Source organism: Branchiostoma belcheri, unplaced genomic scaffold (assembly GCF_001625305.1).
Source record: "Branchiostoma belcheri isolate BF01 breed outbred unplaced genomic scaffold, Haploidv18h27 scaffold206, whole genome shotgun sequence".
Taxonomy (NCBI): Eukaryota; Metazoa; Chordata; class Leptocardii; order Amphioxiformes; family Branchiostomatidae; genus Branchiostoma; species Branchiostoma belcheri.
The window spans coordinates 237,985-256,371 of NW_017803558.1; the positions used below are offsets into that span (position 1 = coordinate 237,985).

Consider the following 18,387-nt stretch of genomic DNA (forward strand, 5'->3'; position numbering starts at 1 on the left):
TGAAGTGACATGAGTTTGACCCCCTAGCTGCTTGCTCTGGAACTGCGGGAAGGTTTGTTGAAAATATTTAAAGGAGGATAGCTCAAGAACCAATTAACGGATCGTCGTAATTTTTGGTATGTAGGTAGCTTGAGTGATTCTTGATATAATAATATTAAATGCAAATACGGATGAAATTTGCGTAATTTATGAAGACATTCTATAAATCAGCTGCATTCCATGATAGGACTATTGAAGCTTGTGATATATGTAATTAAGAACGAGAGAAACACAGGCAGATATCGATTATGCAAATAAAGACTCAATTTGCATGATTAATGAGAAAATGTTTCAAAGTGGTAACTGCCTGGAATTTCATACATGGGCATTTGAAAGTTAAGTGAAGGTGAACGTAATTAAACATAACTTATTCAAATAAATATTCAATTGCATAATTTATAAGGAAATGATAGATTGACATTCTTTGTTAATATAAGACTATCTTTTGGTGTAGAATATGATCAACAGATATAATTCATGCAATTAGGATCCATTTGCAGAAGGCAAATGCATCCTAATCAGGGGGCTTAGTATTTGCATAATCATGGGGATTAGTATTATATAAAGTCATAGTCATAAAGGCTAACATCATTTGGCGAAGGTATGAGATCGTGGACTCTAGTTAAGAAAGAGTTTCGTGAGTTTCGTTTCGTACACTCCTCCATGTGCACTATTCCGCCCACAGTAAGTTCAGGGCACACTGTACATAAACCAGATGTTTCACTGCAGTACCATAGAAATCCCATTCACCGATATTGAACGTACATGTACCCTTTATTTTGCCAACAGTAGCTGTTTGCCTTTGGAGTTATACTTTCCATAACCCCACACTTAGAAACATATCCTCCGTATGAGGTTTCCTATCGAACTGTTCATCTTTACGCAGTGTTTGTTACACGCGACAAAAAAGAGACAAGGAATAGTGAGACTAATGTGGAGGCAAGAATCGAAGATGGTTTTTCAAAACAGTGGTTTAGTATCAAGCTTGGCATCATTGTGGTGTGATTTACACTCGTTGTCAATAAACGCAATGATAAAACATGGTTAAACTGGAGATGTCCAATAAATTGACATATTAGCATGAAAGTTTATCATTATGACAAAAAGTTCTAAACGTTCTTGCCAACACTGAGTAACTATGATTGGGACTTACCCCAAATTTTCAGCCGACTCCGTCAGCCTTGTTCACGGAATGAACCCTTCTACTGCTAAGGTCCCAATTGCGCCGGTGCCCGTCGGGGATATAGCCCCGGCCGGTCCCGGTCGGGCTCAGGAGTCGGGCGGGCATCGGCTGTCGTGGTCACAATAAAGTTTCCTTCAGTAGCATTTTGTTAAAAATTTTGTCACCCTCTTTGGTCGGTCTCCGGCAGGCATCCGGTAGGTACCTGGCAGATTCTCTGACGATGTCTTGTACTGACCTATACGTAATGCAGAATTCACGCTTTTGTTGTGATCATTTGATCTGTGACGTAACAAATGTGTCCCGGTGGACTGCCGGCAACCGGAGGGGTACCTGTCGGTGTTCTCACGGTGAGGTCACGGTGTCTTTTTGTCCGCGGGGCCCGGGTAGAATTTAAGTCAGAATTCAATTCTTCTCGGGGCCCAAAAATAGCCCGATAGCCGCGGGATGTCCCGCGGAGCCACGTAAGGGTCCCGCCCGAAAGTACCAAAAGGCAGCTCGGGAACTACCCGCCAGGGCCCCTTTTTCCAATTGGGACCTTAGCATACTGTAGCTTCCGGGGCGTGACGTCGGAAACACGTGATTGCAGCGAAGGGTCGTACGTGTTAGATAACCTGTGTCGCCCCCCGTCTCTGTTCAGTGTTGGACAGTTGGCGCGAATGTACACCGCCTCCTTCACTCCTCTCGCAAAGAAATTCGGTTCTGAGTCCAGAATGTTTACAGCGAGACTGTCAGCGAGAGTGTCATGGAGATTCTATGTGTATATGTCGAGATACTTCTGAAGTAGTAGAACTCGGGCGTTGGTGTTCGAGAAACCGTGTTTTTAACGAGCGTTCTGTTTCATCGATGTATGTTTCTTTACACTGTCCCTTGTTTGTTACACCCTGGCAAGAGATGTGGTAGACCACTCCACATCTACTTACCTTGGGTGTTATGTCCTTTGGAGCGACCAGGATTTTTGTTAGAGTCCGAGTCGCTCTAAAGCAAGTCTTGATGCCATATGTACCGAAAATTCCCAGTACCCTTAATGTAAGATAATACTACAAAACCCTTGTTAGGTTTTAAGGAAGCCGTCTTCTTGATCTATACAGATTTGGCTGATTTTGGTGTTGTTGCTTTATCAATGGCCCAATCAGGGTATCCACACAGTTTTAAAGATTGAATCACATGATCTTTCTCTTTGTCCTGAGGATCAGTGATAATAGTTTCCGTACAAAGTACGCATAACTCCTAATTTGTGATCTAGTGTGTGGTTGGAAGAGAAATTCAGGAACTGGGTTATCTTCCTGTAAATTTTACTTTGGAGAGAACCGTCTTCTTTCACCACTGACAAAGTGTCCAGAAAGGGTAAAGAATTGTTCTGTTGCGGATCAAAAGTGAAGTTAATGTTTGGGTTTAAACTGTTAAAACGGTCAGTGAATTCATCAGCGTACGCCTTCTTCAGTTTGGCATAATGCGTATCATCAACATATCTATACCACAATAGAAGTCTGGACTCAGAACCGGATTTCTTTGCGAGAGAAGTAAAAGAAGCGGTGTACACTCGGGCCAACCGTCCAACACTGAACAGAGGCGGGTTATCTGACGACTTTCCGACGTCACGCCCCGGAAGCTACAGTAGAAGGGTCGACCCATTCCGTGAACAAGGCTGACGGAGTCGGCCGAAAATTTGGGGTAAGTCCCAATCATAATTACTCAGTGTTGGCAAGAACGTTTAGAACTTTTTGTCATAAATTGACATATATGACAATACAGGCCTCTCAGTAAAACACACGATAGCAAATCATGGACAGTTGGAGAATTCTAGAAATAAGCTCTCTATCTTTTCAGATTCGCTCATTTTGCTCTCCTTGGTCATCAGTGTAGAATAGAGTTATGAACTTTGAAGACGCATCTGTGGATATGATATAGCCAAGTTAGAGTGCCATGCACATAAACATTAAGAGATATAAACATTGATGACAATTCAACTGTTTATCAGCGTGACTATTGTATATGGCCGGTAAGTTTGTCTTCACTTGACCTGCTTTAAGGACATGTGTTTAGTTTAGATGTTAACAGAATTGTTTCGATGTTGCTGACTAGAAAGTTCATGTCGAATGTTATTTTCCCGGCACATCCCTCCAGGAGGAGCCAACAGGCGACTCTTGTCTCAGCCTTCACCACCTGATGTTAAATGTCACCAGCATCTCTCGGAACTCTGGAGAACGGGAAACAGACACTTGGTAAATGTCATGAACATAAACATAATTATCTGTACTGAAAGGTACTGGGTGGGACCCGGAGTTGATTATTTAATGATAATCCCATAGTTTTTTTTAGTTCATTCATGAATACATCTGCTCTGCTTCTTTCCAAGCTAGTTACAAGAACCGATGTTGATTCAAAAAGCCTCAGGGCAACGGTGTAAAAACTTGTTTCAGTTATTCCTTTATTAGAAACCAGAGTGATCCTGGTCCTCCAATATGGACTACCCCAAGTCACCTTTTATAAAGATGGACCATGATTTCAACATTAAAATGGTGCAAAGATAGACCATTCTGAAATAAATACAGATACTGATATCAAAGCCATTTCGACCTGACCGCACTTTTGTCTAGTGACAGCGGATATATGTTGATTTTATTTCTGCATTAAATACATATAGCGAACTCTGTTCATATAGCAAACAAATCTCCAGACGCCAATGTACTGGGGCTTTAAGAAAAGACAATCCAACATGCTTTTCAACACAAGCTTTCTCCCGGTCACTAGCTCAGTAGACTGATTCAGCGAGACTTGTCACGTGACGTGTAACGTCAACACTGGGTCAAAGAAGGTCAAAGGTCTCTAGTAAACCCGGTGTTGACGGTGAAGTCACGTGACATGTCTCACTGGGTCAGTCTATTGAAAAAGATCAAAGTGACCGGTCGATCAAAGTGACTCTAGGTGAGAATTATCTCTTGTGTTGAATGAATAAATATGTATGTAACTACAAACACAGATGAACAACATTCCAACTTCATGTAGATGTACGTAGCAGGACCAACCATCTAGATCCAGCCTGCCATCCCTGTTCGTGTCACATTCGTCCAGAATTTCTTCCATTTCCTCCTCCGTCAAATCCTCGCCCATGTCGTCCAGGTAATCCTGTAACAAAGTAACGTTAGCTGAACGAGACAGAATGGCAGACAATCCCTAGCACGTTATATATTGTTTTAATTGCGTGCATGTCGTTCGATACGAATATTGTGCACTACGTATAATGCCACTACCTTAAATTCTCTTCCCGAAATGAAACCGTCTCTGTTGGTATCGAACACCTGGAAGACAGCCCGAATCTCGTCGTCAGGAAGTTCAGACTTCTCCTCTTTCATGATCTTCGCCATCATCTCCAGGAACTCCTCGAAGTCGATCGTGCCGCTTGCTTGAGAGACAAGAAGACTTTCGGTCAACGTTAACGAATGAGTGTAACAGAGTGATACACACACATATTAAAAAAAACCTCTCACATTCATTCCGTCTTTTTTGCGTGATAATTCCTGCAAAACCTTTCGTTTCATAACGGTATTAATGATAATAATTCATTTACAACCAAGGCTTGAAATACCCGGTGATTTTGCTAAATTCGTGGCCAGCCGTGCGGTGTGGCATATATCTTCTTCCTACTGTTAATCTGGAGCTTTATCCTTTTCTGGTGTGTAATGGGTAAATTAGCTTAGCAACATCATATGCTTACTAAACTAACGTTAAACTATGACTATGAAAAATCGTATTATGAAAAAAGTTTTACAATTCATCTTCGAGCCTTTTGACATGATACACATACGTCGACATGAATTGGATCGTATGGCCGCTATGTAATATGGAAATTCCTTTATCAGGTTTAAGCATACAATAGTAATGAGCAAAATTTCTGAAGTAGATTTTCCATTTTTACCAGGCGTTTTGCGGGCTGGGTATGGTCCGTTTTGTAACGCGGGCCCCGTGCACTCGCTGACTCGGGCGAGCAAGTACAAGGATCTCCGTTAGCAAAGCGGATTTTGTGATTGTGATAAATAGGAGCAAGGCAAGAACTTTTTTCATGCAGAACTTAAGATTAAGGTCAAGTACTAGTAACTTGGCAAATTTCTTACCATCTACATCTACCTCATCAATCATATCTTGCAGCTGGTCACGTGACACATTTAGTCCCAGCTTCTTCATGATGGTCCCCAGTTCCCTGGTGCTGATGTCACCGCCTCCGTCAGCGTCAAACATGTCAAACGCCATCTTGAACTCTGGTCAAATCATAAAACTGGGCATTTCACATTGAGCTGCGAAAACAAGTGCAACTAGGCATCCTTCGGTAAACGCAGACCACCCCGCCCTCATGGAGACACACGTTTTTTTCAGTCTTTCATTAAGCCACTGTTTAACCTCCTACTCGGCCATCAAGAGTAGTCAACGGTTGAGGTATGAAGAATCGGTCAATATCTCGAGATCTGGACACGCAAGGGTCATGATTTTTTAGGTAGGTAGGCTCGGAAAGAAGTGGCATAAGTTTGGGTCTCCTAGCAGCTTGCTTGGGAACTACAGGGGCGTTTGAAAACATTTGAAGGAGGCTAACTCTAAACCTGGTCGACGGATTTGACCTAATTTACATATTTGTGACTCAATTTGCATAATTGTGACATAAGTAATTAGAGGAAGAGGAACATTAGCAGATTGTGACCCAATTTGCACAAAGAAAAAATTCAATGATTCCATACTGATAAATGGCGGGAATTTCAAACTTGCGGCATTCGGAAGTCAAGTGAACATAAACAGCATCAAAAATAACTTATTCAAATCATGGCCTAATTTGCATAATTTATGAGGAACTGCTAGAATAGTTTTCTTTGTTAAAAATGAGACTGTCATTGATTATCTTATTTGCATAATCAATGAGACAATAGAACATTTATGATTCGTCAATCATAAAGGTTAACATTTAGTGAAGTTATGATGTCGTGCAACTCTAGTTGCATTAGTATATTGTTTGCTTCTCAAAAGAACGTCATTTGCGAGCAGTGGCGTCATTAGCAACATTTGATTGAATTATCTGGCTACAGAAATAAAAAATTGGAAGGATGATTTGTGAAATTCGATGTTCCCTAACATTCATTGAATGATTCCTATCATCCTAACAGTTGTATTTCAGTGTTATTTGATTCATACAGTCATAAACTAGTATACAGTATCCGCTCGTAGAAATAAATGCGCTATGCACATGAAGCTAGTTAACTAGGTTATGAAGTTAGGGTCTCATTTGCATACTTGAAGAGGACATACCTTTGTATTTAGATAAGACTGCCACTGGACAACTGTTGTTTGAGTGAAGAATATGACCAAATGGCATGATGTATGTAAATGAAGACCTCATTTGCATAATTTATGATAAACATTTATATTTCGTCAGTTAAAAAGTCACTTGGCAAAGGTATGAGGTCGAAACATACAGAACGTACCTGCAATTTGCTCCTCGTTGAACATTTGCCTTGCAGTGTCCGCCTAGGGTTGATCCATAGAACAATAATATTAGTATCTCAAATATTTCCTGCTGATCTGATATTCTTTGATATTCTATTTTCATTGGGAACACTATCTTCTGTAATCATTACCTCCAACGAGTAGATCATAGATAAGAACGCAGGTTAACTGTGGTTGAGTGATAGTAGGGTGTGTTATGTGGTGGGAGGTGTATGATCGATGTTCGAGTCGATGTGGTTGATGAATTGGTTCTCCACGAGTATCCCAGCATTCAGAAGCAAGATATCGCATGGATTACCGGGGCGAGTAACGTTTGGATATTTTGGTCCCTGACGAAGTGACTGTTGCTGATTTTTGCCCTGCTGAGAGCAGATCAAGTGATAGCCACATCATTCTGTTGTGTTAATTTTCAAATGAGGTCTGCAAATTTCACATCATTTCAAAAATTTCTTTTCCTTCTCAATCGGGTCTGAGTCTTCCTTAGCAGTTTTTTGATAAACAGCTCCAGCTGACAGAGACAGGCCTGTAGACAAACTGGCAAATTATTTTGACCCCAGATTAAACATTACTTCTCAGGGGTTCTATTGACTTAACAGCCATGTGCAGTTGGCACTAAAATCCCAGTGCGTAGGTGGAGAAAGAAAAATAAAGAAACATAGCATCGCATGTACACAACACCAAATTACTCAAGCGTAGCATTACCAATTTTGTTTACCTCCGTCATGGTTATCCAACCTTCGCCAAGAAGGGCATGTTTTTCGGTGTGTGTCTTTTTGTCTGTCTTTAAACACGTTACCTCGAAAAGGCTTGAATGGTATATCTTGATATCTAGTAGGTAGGAGACCTCCAATAAAATGATTAGATTTTGGACACCTGGTGGCTTGTCGTTGTTCTGCAGCGGAACGTCCGGTTTAATATCCCGGACATGGTAGCGTCACGGCTTTTAAATGGTAGATAGCTTTTGTGCTCGGAAAGCGTGACGTCAGCAGCTTGTTCTGGAACTGCAGGGGCCTTTGCTTAAAAATATTTAAAGGAAGATAACTCAAGAACTGGTTGGTGGATCGTGGTGATTTTTGCTGTGAAGGTAGCTTAAGTGATGCTAAATGGCAATTATGTGAATCGGGCTCTAATTTGCACAATCACTGGATGCATTCTATGACTCAAAATTTTGACATGTGTAATGGAGAACGTGATGAACATCGGCAAATATTATGTACATAATTGATGACTAAATGTTATAATTCTACAGTAGTAACTAATTTGCAAAACTGATGACTAAATGTTATAATTCTACAGTAGTAACTAATTTGCAAAATTGATGACTAAATGTTATAATTCTACAGTAGTAACTGCCGGAATATTATACTTGCGGCATTCAAAGGTGAAGGTGATTTGCATAATCAGGGAGAAACATTTCTAATCCGTCAGTTGTAAAAGTTAAAAATAATTTGGTCGCGGAACTCTAGCTGAGGTACTGCTTCCATATATATTATTCGTATTATTATCCGTATAATTTGAATACTTAACAAAGAAATGTTCATATAGGATTCTACCAAAGGAACATACCTTCACACCGACAATAAGTGAACAGTAATTTGGAGTGGGGAAACCTTCACTGGACAAAGATTGTGTTGATTAGAACCTTAATGACAAGGCATTTACAAGACATCTATTTCGTAGAGGTTTAAGGTCTTCTTGTTTTTCTCTGATTTCTCTGTATCTGTTTAGACCTTAGTCAGAATGATCCTGAGGACCTTGGCGAGAGTTTGAGTTTCTCGAGTGTAAAAATGCAAAACGTAACGTTATGCACGTATGATCTGTACGATGGTCGAACGTTATTAGCGTGATTATTGTTTACAAGGCAGATCGGGGCGTACTTCTTACGTGGTAGGTTTTCTACCATCCTTTTATAGCTTGAGGCGAGGCTGTCCATAAACTTGGCCCTCCATTTCACGTATCCCTTACCGTGTAGCGTCGACGTGACGGTCAGGACCAATTCCTCGACCTCGACATGCGGAAGCTTACATTGCACGCTACATTCTTTGAATCTTGGGGAGGGGCTCCAAATTGTTGTTTGCTATGGACTAAGAACAGGACAGGAAAATGTGAATGTTATTATCAAAATGCTGCACATTGGTAGTGTATATATGAGTGGGGCGAATGTTCGCCAGTGCCCCAGTGTGACGCATGCTAACTAGCCAGACTTTATTTCTGCCATCTATAACCACTGGAGCAGGAGCAATGGCCAAATCTGTTAGCTATCATCCGAAAGACCTTGCTGTGCAACAACAGCATGCAGGAACAGCACGGCCCATCCTATGGTTGGATTCTTCGTCCATTACTGAGCTGCACGTACATTTGTATGAAATTTGGTATGTGGTTTGGTCTTCAAAATATGGTCAGATTTTTAGCCCCTTCGTACTACAACTTGTTACTGCTAGCGGAATTGCCTGTTTTGGGCGGTAGATAGCCCTTGTACATGTGCGCGTGACGAGTTCTGACAAATTTAATCTACTGGTCCTCTCTGCTTTCTACCACAGCACGTTCTAGTGGCATTACTCCAACTTAAGTTTAGGATTATGCCAGTTTTGTGTGTTTGTCAAGTATTTTATGTAAGGAGACAAGAGAGTCTGAGACAAATAAATAAACAATACGTTAGGTCCCCTAGCAGCTTTGTTTTGAATTTCAGGAGTGATTTAGTTGCAGCTGAATAGATTTTCACCATTTAATTTTCATTAATAATGAGTCAATAATGAGGAAATGCTACTAACAATATCTTTCTGAAGATGGCACAACAGATGATTTTGGAATACGAAATGATGAATCCATATAAATCATAATAAAAGAACATTGTTTACATAATTGATAAGGCTACACTGCCTCCATGGTCAATAATGGGGGCTTTACATTTGTAACGTACTCAAGTTGTAAAAGCTAGCATTCAAGCCATCGTGATCGTTACGATAGTTATACGGAGAATATTTCTTCGCGAAGGTATAGGTTTGTGAATCCGGAGCTCTTGTTTGATTTAAACTTCGTCACAGTGAGGCGATAAATGCACATGAAGTCAAGTTGCGTCTGTTTCAAGGGCAGCACAATTGCGCAGACAAATGTTAGTGTTGAAGTGCAAAATTCTTTGTCCTCAAACAGTCCGTGTTAGTGACCTACCCTTGACGTTACAGCTGTTTAAATAGGACAACAGTCTGTGGGCAGAGGTGGGTTGGGCGATAGTTCAAATAAAATAACAGTCATCAAGGTCCTCAGGAATTGAAACAACGTTAGATGTGACGTAACTGGATTTATCAATCAAGTGAAAAAACTGAGTTTTAAAAATAAATACAGCCGTTCTATATGTCAATCACGACTCACACGCTGTTCTTATCTGATGTCGTTTGTATGCCACAAAGCGGCACTCCTCGCGTCACAGCGCGGCATGTTGGGATTGCTGCCATGACGTTGTGAATAAATGACGTGTAACCGATTCACTTCATAGTCCATATCTCTCTGATATACACGTACATAACACCTTCAGTCCGATGCTTTGGTTCGACCAGATTGACATTATCTGGGGGAGCACGCTTGACTTTGTACATTCCAAGTGATATCCTCCCAGGGGAGACAATAGACACACAGGCGATTACCTAACATGGTCTCCCCACTGGCGCTGGATTTCCTGTCATTCCACGTTAATACTTTAACACTTTAAACACTACGTATGGCAAGTAGAGTCATCACACGAAGAAAATCTATAATACGGTGTCATCTAACTGATTGATTTTCATCATGTCTCTTTATTTCTGATTTTGAAGTGACCTTCTGGATTGTAAGAGATTGACTACGACGTGCACATGTGCAAAGCGATGTCTGATTGGTTTACCTGACTGCAGTGAAATTCAAATTTCAATATATGAAATTGAACCATCACAAGTTAATTCTACATAAACAACTCAATGAAGTATAACGTCCAGTGTAGCGCTGTAAGCATTCAGAAAACGCTTGTTTAATCTTAGGGTGACCAGGGAGTTTACAGTAATACTTGTTTACCTTTACCCAGGAGCCATGGAGGTGAAGAGTACAAAGTGAGGCTCGGTAACTTTCAGTCGTTTGCTCCAAACTGACCCGGCTGGTCTACAGATACCTTCGACAAAGATTTGCGTCCATGTTGCGTGAATACCTGGACAAACTGCTTATGGAACAGAGCGACCTTAACTGTACAAAGGTGTCCCGTATCATACACTTATACCTGCTTTACTTGCTCTTCTTGGTAGATGACAAAATACCACTAACACATTTTTAAGCTTGGCATAAAACAAACCTTTTAGTTTACTCTTACCATTGAATAGATATAACGTTATAACGCATCATGAGTACGACGATACCATTAGATAATGTCAAGATTTAATTAAACTCACCATATCTGATGCAGATGGTTCTTCCTTCAGCTAACAACAAGGAAAGGGGGTAATAGATGGAAGGCTTTTCCTCAGTCAGTCTGATTTTGCCTGCGGTGCTGGAATGTGACTTTTGTACCAGCTCAGTCCAGTCCCGGGGGTCTGTACGTAAGGCTGCAATGCAGGGTATCTGTTGGACGGAGCCTGTGCCCAAGCAATCAGCCACTACCTTGGCTGTACTCCTTATATGGCCGCCGAGAAACATTCCAAGATTTTATCACCCACGGGTGAAATGGAGAATTCAAGCAAGTATAACTACACATGTTTTCCCCTTCTTGGTATATTTAACAGTGCGTTCGACTTTCTTTAACGATTCATCAGTGCTGTGCAAGATAGTTTGGATTATTTGACCGTGGTTCGTCCCACCCTTGGTAAAACGTGAACCTTCACCTAAGGATGGCGTTAATGTATCACACCTGATATCGTGGTTTGATCCAATAAATCACAAAAGCGTCCTCCCGAAGCATTCTTTCCTCAAGGTTGATAACATATGTCTGTTTTTCCAGTTCTGAGGGATTTATCCCACCCTACAGTATACCCGCTGTCAGAACACCGCGGCTATTCAAGTTTGAGGGGCGTGAGCTACAATTTCACTACGTGCAGCTGAACATGGAACGTGGCGACTGAGCCCACGTGCGCAGTTGTCTTCAGGGCTCCTTCCATACTGGCGATCCAAGATGATAAACGACTAGAGGATCATGGGACTGATCTGGCACGTACACACTACTTACCCACGTTAGACTGCGCATGCGTATACAAGGAAAACACGTGAGCCACTGTAGACCAGGTTTATTACAGGATTATGACCTCCCGGATCCTGCTACTTCAGTCACAAATTGGATTTGTAGCATTCGGTGAACAGACAACAGACTTCACAGGAAAAGTCTCCTTTCCTTATGTACAACAGTATAACACGAAGAATGGTGGCACAACCTGTCATCACATGATTTTTCTTAAACAATCCCTACACGTTTCCTAACAAATGTAAGCATCTATGAATGTACTAAGCTACAAACACGATCTACACAAAATAAAGTCAAAAACAAGTACGATTGTAGTGCAGAGTGGCGTGACGAAGTTGGGCCGTGGTCAGTCCGTCCGGAGCGGCCGGTGTGTTAGCTGGGTCCCCCGGACTGCGAGGGACTTCCTCGCGCATGCGAAAGGCTGTCAGTTGATTTGGAGATGGTAGATATGAGAGGGCGGCTGTACGTTTCTACCACCGGATCTTGAGTTCCTGGATGATCTCCTTCCACTCTGTAACAGGGGCATTGCCATGTTATATTGATCATTCTAAATCGTTTCATGTGTGTCACTGTGGATGGCAGGTAGGAATATGGTATTGAATACAAGTTATGTGTCCGTAGCTGTAACTGTAGTCAGGATTGAAACTTTAGTCAGATGTGAAAGTGTACATGTGTAGTTAGATCTGAAAGTGTAGTCAGATTTGAAAGTGTAGTCAGATTTGAAAGTGTAGTCAGATTTGAAAGTGTAGTCAGACTTAAAAGTGTAGTCAGGTTTGAAAGTGTAGTCAGGTTTGAAAGTGTAGTCAGGTTTAAAAGTGTAGTCAGATTTGAAAGTGTAGCCAGGTTTGAAAGTGTAGTCAGGTTTGAAAGTGTAATCAGATTTGAAAGTGTAGTCAGGTTTGAAAGTGTAGTCAGATTTGAAAGTGTAGTCAGATTTGAAAGTGTAGTCAGATTTGAAAGTGTAGTCAGATTTGAAAGTGTAGTCAGATTTGAAAGTGTAGTCAGATTTGAAAGTGTAGTCAGACTTAAAAGTGTAGTCAGGTTTGAAAGTGTAGTCAGGTTTGAAAGTGTAGTCAGGTTTAAAAGTGTAGTCAGATTTGAAAGTGTAGTCAGGTTTGAAACTGTGGGCAGATTTGAAACTAGTTAGATTTGATAGTCTAGTCAGATTTGATAGTGAAGTCAAATTTCATAGTGTAGTCATCCTCGATCACGCAGATTTGAAACTGTGATCAGATTTGAAACTGAGGGCAGATTTGACAAGGTTGAGGCTTGAATATCCCTGACTGTGTGTTATCTTGCATGTCTTCCAAGTCTTCCAAGAAGGGAGATCTTCCGTTATTGCGTACAAGACATGCCACAAGACGTGTCTCCAGTCCATACGGACTGAGTGACAAGCTGAAGGCACAGGGCCGGCCCAGTGCCAAGCCTGCGGAACGTCCCGACATCTGACGTCAGTCAACAAATTACTTTATTTTGGGACTTACAAATGAACAGGCAAATCTAAATCTAAGGCTTTGGTCACGTCTTGGCGTTTCTCGTCAACACACGAGCTACTACGATAGGAGGCTTTCCGACAGACCATGGATATGTTTACTTAATAAGTCACTGTCATATTGTCTGCACGGATTTTCTCACCCTTAATCAGGTACTAGAATAAGTGTTTTCGGATCCATTTTGGTTCCTTTTGCGGCCATTGTCATTTTCTAAAATACCACATTTTTATTGATATACCTTGTACAATTTGTAAAATTTAGTTACAGATTAACAAGTTATTGAATTATTAATTATCTACATCACGACTGTCCAAGATTTTAGATTCGCTGATTTCCAAAATCTAATCCCTGGCCTTTGATTTTAAAGATAGAACATTTCTTTAAAATCCTCTTGTCTGTCGATAAAGCGTTGTTCACAGTCCTGTTAACGATTATAAGGTTATATGTTAGTAAATATATTCTTGTGAAATTAATGTTGAAATTTAGGGATCAAAGGGGTGAAATCCACATGTCAAATTATAGTTCAACATTTTATTTCACGTTTATCCCTCGAGTATATATTGGTGCTGTAGTAGTAATGGTAGGGTGGTAGTAGGGCATGATGTGACTGCACTGCTCGGATGCGAGCGAGCTTGCCAGCCACTACTGCTTAGTTTTCTGTATCTAGACAGTATCTAGTATCGTTCACCAATAACAAGGTACAAGCAACGAAAACATTGAAATCATCCAGCGCGGTGACAACATTGCCACACGACTCTTACCCTCATAGTCGAACCTTCCGTCCCTGTTTCCATCATACTCGTCCATAAACTCATGGAGCTCATCATCTGTTAAGTCATCTCCAGCACACTCTGATGCTAGAGCCTACAGGAGGGAAGAGTACAAGGATATAATACTTATCATTAATAGAGGGATCAAATAAACCCAAAGCACTTTGGTATTTCACCATATATAAAGGAAAGCTTATTTTGCTTTTGTTAACAATTTATATCTGACGGGGAAAATGAAATTCAGCATCACAAGGTTCTAATGACAGTTGAATATGTTTATCGAGTTGACCATGACTAACCCTGAACTCATCCTTGTCGATGAAACCGTCTCCGTTCTTGTCCAAGACCTTGAAGGCTGCGCGCAGCTCGTCGTCAGGGATCTCCCGCTCACTGTCCTGCATGGCCCTGGCCATCATCTCCAGGAACTCCTCGAAGTCGATGGTACCGCTCCCTGTTAACAGATGGAAAATATGTTTTATAGCATCGGTCAACGGAGAATAAATCGTAAATTTCAAACTTCCGGTATGTAGGTATGGTTGTATTGTCTTCATTTATCAAAAACCCTTCTGACAAACGATTCTCCCCTTCACAAACACATGCCACTACAAACACATTCATCCCTCCACTACATCCAACACAACTCTCCTCCGTACCTCCGTAATCACGTGTCTGGGGGCGGGGCCTCGTACTTCTGATGGCGTGGCTAAATGATAGGTGTCTGGTGGACATGTTTTGTAACGCTTAACGTCATGTGCTTAACGGTAAATATTCACAAACTACACTTTGATATAAAAAGTTTTAACGATAAATTACGTTCCCTCTTCTTTGGATGAACAACTATCAAGTGAGCGGGAAAATAATGAGAAACAGATGCGCGGGCGTCCGACCAAGGACCACGCACTGATGGCGATAAACTCGCATGATTGATTATGACTGTAACATCATACTAAGGACATTATCGTACTGACTGTTCATGGACGTCATTTTCTCCATACACCGTCGGCACTCTAAGCTCGACGACATGTTCAGACAAGTAAACACGACACGATTTAACACTGTGGCCCGTGTCTATACGGAATCACCCAAACCGCGATTCGGGTAACTCACATTCCTCACATCTGGTCCACGTGGCACACACACCTGTGAAACCGTGTCCGAACATAATGCGCTTGAGCTACATTTATTGCTGTTTGATGATAACACGCAAGGCGGCGTGTTATTAATGTCAGAGGTCAACGACCTGCTTGCTGATGCCCCCCCTCTCAGCGTATCTCGGCCGAATGCCGACGTGGTCCCACCAGAGGCGGTGAAGCTCGCCCTAGAACGGACACATTATTTGACCATTACTGCTCTTTAAGTTGCTGCCACGTAAAAGTTGGTATTGCATATAAATAAAGAAATATCACCCCGTAATCCATGACCAGGCGAAGTCACATTGAAATCACATTGCGTTCAGACGCAAATCGCGATGCGGGGAAACCGATTCGAAACCACCTCTAGAAGTGGCTTGGGCTCGAGGCGCTTTCAATGTGATTTCGGAGCGTTCACATGGAGCCACTTGAAACCGGCTTCGGGGTAAACCACATGTAAACCGCCTTGGGTGATTCCGTTTAGACACGGCCTGTATCTGTATACGAGCCGCCAACGAACCAAATATGGACACATTGGTATGAATAATTAATCACCACTCCTGTCAATCATTCGTGATTGACAGCGTGGCCGGTCACGTTTTGGAACGTTCCAAATCGTGGTCCACCTGCGCCATGATTTGGAATACAACGTGTGGAATACCAGTTGCATTCCAAAACGTTGTCCATTCCAAAACTTGATTTGGAATAACATGCTTTGAATGCAACAAAAACTACCGAGTAGTAAGTTTGAAGCCTAAGACTAACCGTCCTCGTCCACCTCGTCAATCATCTGCTGCAGCTCCTCTCTAGAGATGCTCATGCCCAGCCTCTTCATGATCGTACCCAACTCCTTGGTGCTGATGTCACCGCCGCCATCCTCGTCGAACATGTCAAACGCCATCTTGAACTCTGCATGGAAACGTTTCATTAGAAAAGTCAATCATTGTACAGTCGGCTAGAAATCAAGTACAGAAAAAAGAGTTGTTTTTGTGGTAGTTGAATTATACGCATTTGAGATATGGCGTGGTAGGACTAACCTAATATAGATCATCACGTGTCGAATTCACAGATTTTCTGTCCTTGCCCCTTAAGGGACTCTTTCAAAGTGAAGTTGTTTATTACAAATTCATGCCCGAGGGCTAATTGCATACAGACATTGACGAGAAACATGTGGTGATATAAGACTATTTGCTAACATGAACTTCTACGTGTACGATATACTTATCGAACCTACTATCTCGTTGGTATACATACAGGATAAAAAGTAAATATGCAATATGTGAACAGGTAATAGGAACAAGGTAACTGCTATTCTAATCTATTCTATTCTATTAAACTATTCTTGTCATGCTATTAGGGGGTTTGACTTCTTCTCAGGAGGCAGTGGGAGATGAATTGTCCGACTCTTTGAAAAATAAATGGGTTGGGAGACTTTAGCAATAATATAGTCTTTTGTTGTTGGTTGAGATATGAAAAACTTGGGGAAATATTGGCGACTTCTTTCAAATGAACCCCGCTCTGCTCCGTACCAACTTACCGGAGATCTGTTCCTCCTTGAACATTACCCGAGCCTTGACATAATCGTCCGACTGGAGGGAGTAAAAAACAACATTGAGATGAGATGAGATGGTTCCTTATAACGTACATCTTGAACTCTTGATCAATAGAGTAACAAATTACGTATTGTATTAAATTATTGTATATGCATTACTGTATAAGAGAGAGAGATGGATAGAGAAGTTATAGATACGTCAATTTTGTTACTCGGGGCATAAGATAACCCCACTATATTGTAGATTGTAGTGATAGTAATATTCTGTTTGGAAAATAGAAAAGTTTTCTCCTTTCCTTATGCTTTTGGCAACATTATTCCAATCACAACATACATCATCAAAAGACAAGAAGTCGGGCCTATGGATTATTTTTAGAACCCGCATTATAGATCAGTATCTTGTCAATATGTGTTCTTTATGACAAGTTTTTTATTTGTTTCCCATACACGCAGTCCGATAGGGCATAGATGTACCACCTCATCTCAGGAACGGACCAGAAATGATGAGGTATGTACGCACACAACTGTGTGTGGGCTTTAGCGTATTATTCAGGTGTTGGTCGTTCATTTTCGTTTTTGCTATTTTCGACTTAATCACGCAGATTATAAGTTCCCCATTGATTTTAAGTTGCAAATAACGTCCTCATTTGTTGATGACCTTCTCTGCCCAAATATCAGAAGTTGTCCAAAGTTTGTAGAGCAACAAAACTGGATTTACAATTTTTTGGCATTTTTTTAATGTAGTAAGTTGAATCTACCCTATTCCATAGCATACTGATATCTATCAGGCAAAAAGACGTTGTTGCTGACGGAAGACGGTTGCTATTTTGGTGTCGTAGGCTAGTTCTGGCTATTTATGGACGCCTCACGTAGCTTGTTTTGGGTCTATTTTAAACGCTCCAATTATGAAATGATGACAAAATGTGATACGAAATGACAGTAAATGTCAATATCACACGAATTTCCTTGTTCTAAATATACTGCATTTTTTCGCCCTGAAAATTGCATTCGATACTTTTAACGAAGAAGGCTTCTGTAGCATTCTCGCATCCATAATGCAAACAATGTCTTGATTTGCATGATTTATGTTGAACTAGTGATATTTACTTTTATCTAACTTACAACGCCACAAAATAAACACGTCAATCAGCCGTGCGCGGACATCAGGGACTGGTTCATGGCGGTTGCAGACATGCCCCGGTCCCGCCAGGCTGGGGAACTCACTGGCAGACCCTGCAGTCAGTTCTCGTGACCACAAGCTTCTGAAGTATCACATGTGTGACGTGTTTAAAAGTCCTAAAATGGAAGGAAGCTAATCTACTGACTATCCTCATTAATCATACAAATTAGCTCGTGATTTGCAAAAGCAGGCTACATTTATATCTAATTATGTCACTTAACCCCCAAACAAAACCATTTTTCTTAATTTCTGGCCATCAGAATTCGTAAATGAATCTGCAGTTTTAAAAAAGCTGAGGGAGAGGCAGAGAGGGAGAGAAGGAGAGATGGAGAGGGAGAGAGAGAGGGGGGGAGGGAGGG

The 18,387-nt window shown here is 41.3% G+C and overlaps 2 protein-coding genes across 4 annotated transcripts in view; both read right to left on the bottom strand.

Moving 5' to 3' along the window:
• Positions 1-1,820: 1,820 nt before the first annotated feature.
• LOC109469525 (troponin C-like) lies at positions 1,821-11,577 on the bottom strand. The gene is made up of 6 exons (XM_019768052.1): positions 11,122-11,577; positions 6,688-6,730; positions 5,335-5,478; positions 4,474-4,625; positions 4,249-4,348; positions 1,821-3,419 (listed from the first exon to the last, which is right to left on the bottom strand). Exons 1-6 carry the CDS (start codon positions 11,122-11,124, stop codon positions 3,379-3,381), a joined length of 483 nt encoding a protein of 160 aa, XP_019623611.1. The 5' UTR covers positions 11,125-11,577; the 3' UTR covers positions 1,821-3,378.
• A 357-nt stretch (positions 11,578-11,934) lies between these two features.
• LOC109469524 (troponin C) overlaps positions 11,935-18,387 on the bottom strand; it is a 16,141-nt gene continuing 9,688 nt past the window's right edge. For all 3 annotated transcript variants that reach the window (XM_019768048.1, XM_019768051.1, XM_019768049.1), the window contains exons 2-6: positions 16,834-16,885; positions 16,062-16,205; positions 14,466-14,617; positions 14,158-14,260; positions 11,935-12,414 (exon numbers count right to left, since the gene is read on the bottom strand). In XM_019768048.1, coding sequence (XP_019623607.1) covers positions 12,374-12,414; positions 14,158-14,260; positions 14,466-14,617; positions 16,062-16,205; positions 16,834-16,885 — 492 coding nt within the window. In that variant the 3' untranslated portion in view covers positions 11,935-12,373. The remainder of the gene's footprint in view (positions 12,415-14,157; positions 14,261-14,465; positions 14,618-16,061; positions 16,206-16,833; positions 16,886-18,387) is intronic.